Genomic DNA, 8,199 nt, shown 5'->3' with positions numbered 1-8,199 from the left:
GTAGTTATCTCCGCTCAAGTGCATCCGTAAACATTGATATCATAGGTATTCGTCAAAACATTAAAGTTCCACATAGGTAGGTACAGCAGTATGCGCCCGACTGGTTCGAATAGAATATTTTCACGTTACCTGAATAATATTATATCGTAATATACATCCGTAATACACGGATTTTCGTTTACCTAATCGTAACAACAGTCTATATACAAACGCATTGCTGCAGGTAATAATAAATGTACAATATCATGTAATAGATGTGTAGTTTGGCCCGGTTTTTGAGTTAATAAAACACAATTAAATCGTATTCGTAGGTTAATCTTGCAGGTTTAGTGTACAAGTATAATCAAAATGGAATTCAAACGAAAGTTGATTTTTCACTCAAACCCATTATTTCGCCGTGTATATAAAATAGCTTAACAGGAACGAGGTAAATAATATTATGTTCTTTTGTTTAAATGCATTGTGAAAATATTTCTCAGTTTATAAATTACTGAAGGCTTACTGAAAGATCTGAATAGTTATTAGAATTTCGGTAGAATATAAAATCGTATCAATTTTCATAGATTAAAAGCGAAACTCACAGATGCAAACAATTTTTTACTGGACAATCGGTTCATTTAATTCCCGATATTTATACAATAATTGTGCCTACGAAGTGTTGCCATATTTGTGGTAATATACAAATACAATGTGGTAACACACTAACACATCCAACCGCTATAGACAAAAAAGCCACGACTATTATACAGATATAAGCATAACATAGATAGAAAAGTAAGACATTTATTGAAAGCGTTCAAAATGGCTAAAATTTCTTATTGCTCCAATTTCTTAGGTATTGATTAAAATAAATATTATAATCATTTTAAAAACATATGAACAATAACAAGTTATAGATTAGTATATAGTATATTTACCTATATTTTACTGGCAATATAGGTCTGGATTTGGACTGTGGAGAGGAAAAACTATTCCAACCAAAAATATCCAATACATTTTTGAACATGTATTTAACTGTATTGACATTTTTGGAAAAATTTTGCTGAAATTGCTTGATAATATTTTAATTTATTAAACCCGTATAGGCTTATATTAGTTAAGGGGTAAATTAAAAAGATGTTGATTAGGGTAAAAAAACATTTAAAACACACAGCATATTAATATTGTTACATAGTAATATGTCTAAGAATAAAATCAATAGATTTTAGATCAAATTGTATATTGCAATTTAGAGATTTTTAAGTTTTAAGGGCGTAGTGTATTACCTGTTTATATGCAATTTTAGTGTGTACCGATGATAATGATTTTAGCTCATGTTTGTGGATAACTCACAAATTCTGTGAGTAATTGTATTCACTCTGTTTGTATCATACTATCATGTATGATTTTAATAATAGAATGTCTAAATATATATATCAATAAATTATATATATTTAGTCATAAATAATAGTACCTAATGTCCTAACACGTCGATGTCGAATAATAGTATCAAAAATGTATTTCATGCTTCGAAGTTGTGATGTGTACAAAAAAAAAATGGTTTTTGTAAATTGATTGCATGGGAAAAGTTCTTATACTGTAGAGAATCATCATGAATAGTGTTATATAATGTAATTAAAAATAGTGGAGTACTTGTGAAATTTTCGAGGGGTTGCCCCTGTTGCCCCACCCCACAAATATGGCACTGCTTAAAAAAAATCCTGAAAAAAGAAAGTAATAGGCAACAATAATAAGCGTGCACATCTAAGACTCTAAGCGGGACGATAAATGTATTTATTTTACAAAGATGTGTGTTTTTTTGTCTATCCCTTTTTGAGGACAGTAAAAATGCTCCGAATTTCTTCAACAGTATCTTTTCTGGTAGGAAGTGAATCTAGTTGATACTTTGGGGAAATAAAAAATTTCCAATAGTTTTCAAAAACAGCAGGAATAACAAACAAAAATTAAGGAAACCTGGGATTTTTACGCAAAACCAGTTTTAGTAACTCTAAACAAAATAATCGTATATAGACCACCCTAACATTTTCAAAATATTGGGAATCTTTTTGAGCTATTTATAGGCATAAGAAAAATTTGAGTTTTATTTGTTTTTTTTAAATTATTGTCGATACAAAATTGTTTGCTCGATCAAAAAACTTGAAAATGTAATACTACATTCCTCATAAGTTGTTGTTAGTGGAAATTTAAAAAAAAAGTTGAGCTTAAATCTACAATCATTTTTTATGAGCGCCTGAAGCTAAATGTTGACAAAAAAAAAGGCTCATGAAAATTGACAAGCTATTTTGAGGTAGAAATTCACAAAAATATTTCTATTTATATCTAAGCTTTGAAAATTTAATATAAGATTTCCCTTAAGTTTTCCTACATTCAACAAAAAAATAAAGTTTACCGGAAAGTCAAATCAATTTTTCAGTTATTAGTTTGAAGTTGAAAATTGGATATTATTCACCCGTAAATTAACAAAGTTCTCATACAACGATTTTCTTATTTTGTTATTAATCACAAAACTATAAACCGTAAGTACTTAAAATTTTCATAAAAAATATATTGTATCATTTTCTATACACGATAACATTTTCAAAATATTTCGAACCTTTTAAAGTTTAGTTATAGACATATTCAAGTTTCAATTTATTTAGTATTTTATGCTGTAAATGTCAATAAAATGTTATTGGTTTGATCAATAAGCTTGAAAATTAAAAACAAGGTTCCTCAGAAGTAGTTTTAATAGGAGTTGAAAAATATTAAGGATCCATAAAAACGATTTGTTTTTTACAAGCATTTAAAGCTAAAATGTTGACAAAACTGATCAATATTTCGAAAATGTTTTTTATATTTTGTAGTTAAAAAATTATGAATTGTTCAATTGCTAAGAATTGATTATACAAATATATACACACAGTTTTTTTCCAAACATACCGAGTTCAAATTACATAATATTAAAACTAAGAATAACGGTTTTAGTTATTATGTTGTAATTTTAAAATATTACTCGTGGGTATATAAATCTTGTGTACTATTATATTTTATACACACAATGACATTTTGAAATGTAATTTTTTGACCAAAAATGAATTTAACCTATAACTTAGTACTAATGCCTAATGGTAAAATAAATTATTTTAATCACAACAGTATCATCAAAATAAAATATACACGAAGCGCAATATTATAGGCTGACAGGTTAGGTTCTATCGTCTACGATCAGATTCGTTTTCGCATGCAATGATTTTACATCATTATTGAGTTCAAATTTGGCACATCCATCAGGGGCGTACCCAGGAAGTTTTCAAAGGGGGAGGGGGTCCAAATTTCTTTGACATGTAAAAATATTATGCAATCAGTGATGGTTTACACCTTATACATTTTAAATTCTGTCAACCCATGGGGGGGAGGGGGTCCAGATCCGACCTCCCTCTCGCCCTTGGGTAAGCCCCCTGACATCCATTACCTCCAGGGACTCGCTGGGCACCTGATGTACAGCAGAAGCGCAGACCTTTAAACGCCCCCCCCCCGCCGCTTTTTGGTTTTTCAAGTGCATTATTAATAGTACATCGAGTTCGGGGAAGTCTCGGAGAATCACAAATGTCGAGCACCGCCGCGATTAACATAATCATATAATAATAATAATCTACGTATTTTCGTGCAGATAAAAGTCAGTCGGCCGTCGCCATGAAAGCCGGCGGCGGAACGCTGGTCCGGTTGACGCTGAGCGGCGGCGCGTTGGTCGCGTCCACCGCGGCGGCGTGCTGTTTCCTGTCCGTGTGGTCGTACTGGTACTACGAGCTGGACGCCGACTGCGTCCAGGCGCGCGACTGCAAGTGCCTGCTGTTCGGCACGAGCTTCGCGGGCGGCGGTTTCGTGGGCGGCGACAGGTTCGCGTGCCAGTACGTCGCGTACTCGTTGCTGGCGTCCGCCGGGCTCGCTGTCTACATGTGCGTGCACTACGGCTGCCGGTTGCTACTGTGTCCCGGCCACGGCCACCGCCGCCGCCTGCACCACCAGCACCACCGGCACCACCGGCCGGTCAGGACGGTGGCCGAGACCAGGCCCGAGGACGGCACCACCGGTTGCAACAGGTACCTATACACACATCGTCATTAATTAACCTGTCCCGTATACAAGTAGTTGTTTAACAATACTAATTAATAATCAAATTAGCTTATTGCTTATAATATATTGGTACGATTATAAATAATATATAGTAATATATAGTTTGAACTCATATTGGTAGGTATAGGCTTGTAAAATCACATGCTATCGACCACTTCATAATAACACGTTGCAGCTAGTATGAGGAAACTTATGTACTCATTTTTAATCTTTTGTACTCTCAAACAAAAATTTTATCATGCCTATGTCGAAAATTATTTTTGAACAAATACACGTACATTTTTATTATTTTGCACATGTAAAAGTTAAAATTAAAAATCTGTTGTTAAATTTTGGCTGCAACAACACATACATCTTCATTTTTATATTTTGTTAACTTTTTAATATACATATCTGAGAACCAGTGCCCTGTGGGGTGGCTCGTGTACCTATATGTATTATATTGTGCACAGGTGAGCGTGCACTACCTATACCCAAACTCAAGTAAAATTGTAAACATAAATCATAACAACACAACTAAGTAGGTACCTGTAGTGTTATTAAGATTAAAATGCATCGTATAAAAATATTAATATAGAAATTCAGAATACGAAAATAATATAATATACTTTGTATTGGATTATTTCGAATGAGAAACGGCGGAAAAAATGCACTTTACCACCCCTCGCAAACTTATATTCATTATTTAAGAACGATGGTGCAGTCAGAGTTTGTCGGTCAGATTTAGTTTCGAAGTTGTCGGCTTTAGAAGTTAGCGTTTATGCGTTTTTACTGCGTTTATCACGTCTTTTATGATTATTTTAATTTTTTCTCTTGAAACTTGCGTACATTAATGAGTTAAGAACGCTGGCACTGTCAGAACTTATTTTTTGGACTTAGTTTCGAAGTAGTAAATTTTGGAAATTTAAAATTTTGTGTTTTTTACGAATACCCACAACGCTATATATATTATAATATAGTGATTACACAGTTAGCGGCACTCGTCGCTGCGATCCTCGGTGCCGTCGCTTCGCTCCGCCAATCGAAAATATCCCTCGACTTGCTATGCAACACCACCTAAAGTAGGTCACAATTCAAAGGGTAAGTTATGTCGTAGTATATGGGCGTTCGTCGTTTTTCACTCATCAATATACGTAAGTATCAAGAAAATAATTGTGCACATTAGATTCTGTGCACGTAACCAATTCAATTGTTTCCATTGAATTATTTTCGATGCACTCGTTGGCATCATAATTTATTTTTACTCTCGCTCGTTTATTACATTCCGATTATCAGCTGCGATAATATGTTCGTATTTCGTAAACAATTATTTGAAACAAACTTTAATATATGTATATATATAAATACCAACAGGATACAGTATGATCACTATGATCACAATTTAAGGAAGGTAACACGAAATAATTCTGCTAAATGAACTTAAACCATTTAATAACAAAAAAATTACATACATATACCTAAAATTAATAAATCAAACATTTTTTTTTCAAAATTGAATAATGGCTGTCATTCATTCAATTTGGAACTCAGTGCCAAGTATTATGAGTCAAATTGAATTGAAAAAATTCGTTTAATCTAAATCATGTGCTGAAAATTGGTGTTAGCATTATTGAAAAAATAAATTTTATACGCGTCCACCGTAAGTGTTAAGAATGTGAATGTTTCGCAAAATATAATGTATTTCAATAGGTACCTAGGAGAGGTTTCAGTAAGAACTATTCAAAATGTACATTTTTTGTTATATTTTAACTATCGATTTAACAGAGTTGAAAAATATTATTTATTTACCAGACTTGAACCGACCGGCGGTGTTCTTGAGTCGACAAGTAATAGAAGCGTGAGATTCAATCGAATTAAAAACGATGAAAAAATATATTTCCAAGAAAAATAATTAATTTAACACTTCCTACCTCAAGCAGTCACGCCTTTTTGAATACAAACGTTTTAGTCCACAGGTACAGATAGACAGTTTAACGATTTGTCTTGCAATCATTTTCGCAGCCATGGCGTTAAACATGTTTATTGCGTCGATTGTACTGAGCAACGGATACATTTCGACCTGTCTGCAGTACGTGCATCGAGTGAAAAGTTTTTTGATGGTACCTAATATTTTATTGTACCTATAGGTTATTAGTTTGTACCGTGGTTATCTAGCTACTATCGGTTAGTAAGTAACCGTGGTTTGTACCTACCGAACTGCTATTGCCTATGGCAACTATGTTAAGCCGGATTCACGACTATACGCGGTGTGTCGTGCCGTGCGAGGGATTGGTAACTATCATGGTTACAACCGCATGTCACCATATTGGTTTAAAACTCGAGCTGTAGTTAAATCTTGGTATACTCGGTTGCTACCTGGTTAGTGTACATGATACCAAAAAAGTGTAACGTCCAATCTGCAATGATGCGGTTTGAACGACATGACACGACACCCGACGCACCTATCTGTTAGCTGTGAATAATTCGGCTTAACTAGTTCAACAATATTAGTGGGTATAAATAATGTGTTTTTGAACGATTTTCAGGTTTCCGGAAACATGGTGGAATTGATAACAAATCGCATGTCTTGTGGGACCATTTACGATTTCATGGACTACTTACAACCTCCATCGCGACAAGTGACATATGAACTGATCCATCGACACAAGGCCAATCCACGAGATTCTGTGATTAACACTTCGGCACTTTTAATTGTATCTATTGTACTGTCGTGGTTGAACACATTAATATGGGTCGTGTTTACGTTTTGTACTTATTATTTCAAGTGAACAGGGTAGGAACCTACCCCTACACCGTCCTGTTGAGGAATTTTATACACTTACTTGCTTGTTGAAAACAATTTAGATTTGTGTGTTAAAGTTTTGCCGTTGGTTACCTTACTCTGTCAGCGTGTCGAAAATAACCAAAAAATCAAGCAACAAAATATCCAACTACTATGAATAAAATATATTTTATCACATTTCCTTAATGTTATTATCGTCACCTATATACTACCAATGTAGTAACCTGGGTCGGAGAGCAATACAATTGGAGGTGCAAAATAACAAGCCTAACAAGGTATCTCCACTTTTTTGTTCAAAATGAATATTTTAACATACCTATTCTAGTAGTGGAAAATGTTGTCTACATTTTGGTGTAATAACGGTACCTATATATATCCACTAGATTATACTTGAATTATTTAAATGTATTCAAAGGTAATAAGACTCTGCGTATTGTTACGTCTAAAAACAATAATTCGGTACTAATTTGATCAAAGGCTGGTTAGTTTTTTTTTTTTGTATATATTTGACTTTATTTTGAAGAATTACCATCTAAACCTTTTTTACAGTAAAAGGGGGGTTAGTAAAACTGTTTTTTTTAAGTCTTCCGAAAAATTACGAAAAATTGAGTTATCTTGTTATTGCACTTGCATCTTAAATTTTTGATTTAACCCGGGTACCTAAATGTGTTGGTCAACAGCTACTCCTAAAGCACAATTCTAGCATTTGTAAATTTGTTACATTGTATATAAATTATAAATCATGCACTTTATACCTAGGTAACTACCCACACACACTACAGAATTGACCATTACAAAATTACACATATGAAACTTTTCGACTCTGTCCGAATTATTATCTGCATATTATACGAAAGGCGTGTCTGTGGCCAAAATACAGAGGCCAGCTATAGCCGATAGGTATAGCTGTAGTCTATCAAATTGTTGTATAGATAGCTAGGTAGTTAATTTTTTTTGGTCATTAATTAAATATTTAGTGTGACTGTTTTCGAACTGTTTTATTACGTTCTTGTTGGTGATATTACCTTTGGCTAGGTATCTATAGGTTTTTTAATCTTTATATGTTACCACCTCGTCGACCAGCAGTTCTGAGCATAATATAAAATACTATGAGTAAATAATAAAAATAAAATATATGATATAATATTTATCTTTTATAAAGGTTATAAACTTGTTAAATGGCTGGTAGATCACTTTAATTAATTATATCCCATCATAGTAACTAGTTTATTTTCTGTAACCAAAAATATTAATAAATAAAATGCAGCATCATTTTCAGTTAAATTTTCTCAGTATTTTGTTAT

At 33.2% G+C, this 8,199-nt stretch overlaps 1 protein-coding gene across 3 annotated transcripts; it reads left to right on the top strand.

Annotated features, from left to right (window-relative positions):
* The first annotated feature begins 65 nt into the window (after positions 1-65).
* Positions 66-7,440, top strand: LOC111029292. Of its 3 annotated transcripts, XM_022308253.1 has the most exons (5): positions 85-223; positions 312-427; positions 3,650-4,079; positions 6,062-6,212; positions 6,639-7,440. In XM_022308253.1, exons 3-5 carry the CDS (start codon positions 3,673-3,675, stop codon positions 6,879-6,881), a joined length of 801 nt encoding a protein of 266 aa, XP_022163945.1. In that variant the 5' UTR covers positions 85-223; positions 312-427; positions 3,650-3,672; the 3' UTR covers positions 6,882-7,440. The 3 variants fall into 3 exon arrangements, with proteins under 3 accessions (XP_022163947.1, XP_022163945.1, XP_022163944.1); XM_022308252.1 differs by lacking the exon at positions 312-427; XM_022308255.1 differs by lacking the exons at positions 312-427; positions 6,062-6,212 and having other exon boundaries at positions 66-223; positions 6,639-6,776.
* Positions 7,441-8,199: the final 759 nt, after the last annotated feature.

The sequence above is a fragment of the Myzus persicae genome, unplaced genomic scaffold (genome assembly GCF_001856785.1).
Source record: "Myzus persicae strain clone G006 unplaced genomic scaffold, MPER_G0061.0, whole genome shotgun sequence".
Lineage (NCBI taxonomy): Eukaryota > Metazoa > Arthropoda > Insecta > Hemiptera > Aphididae > Myzus > Myzus persicae.
The sequence above is the reverse complement of the archived record's forward strand: the minus strand, read 5'-3'. Positions and strand labels throughout refer to the sequence as shown.

Coding starts and splice junctions, on each gene's coding strand:
- LOC111029292 (XM_022308252.1), top strand. CDS start 3,673: ATGAAAGCCGGCGGCGGAACGCTGGTCCGGTTGACGCTGAGCGGCGGC. Junction 4,080..6,061: donor GGCACCACCGGTTGCAACAG/GTACCTATACAC, acceptor CAAACGTTTTAG/TCCACAGGTACAGATAGACA. Junction 6,213..6,638: donor GAGTGAAAAGTTTTTTGATG/GTACCTAATATT, acceptor AACGATTTTCAG/GTTTCCGGAAACATGGTGGA.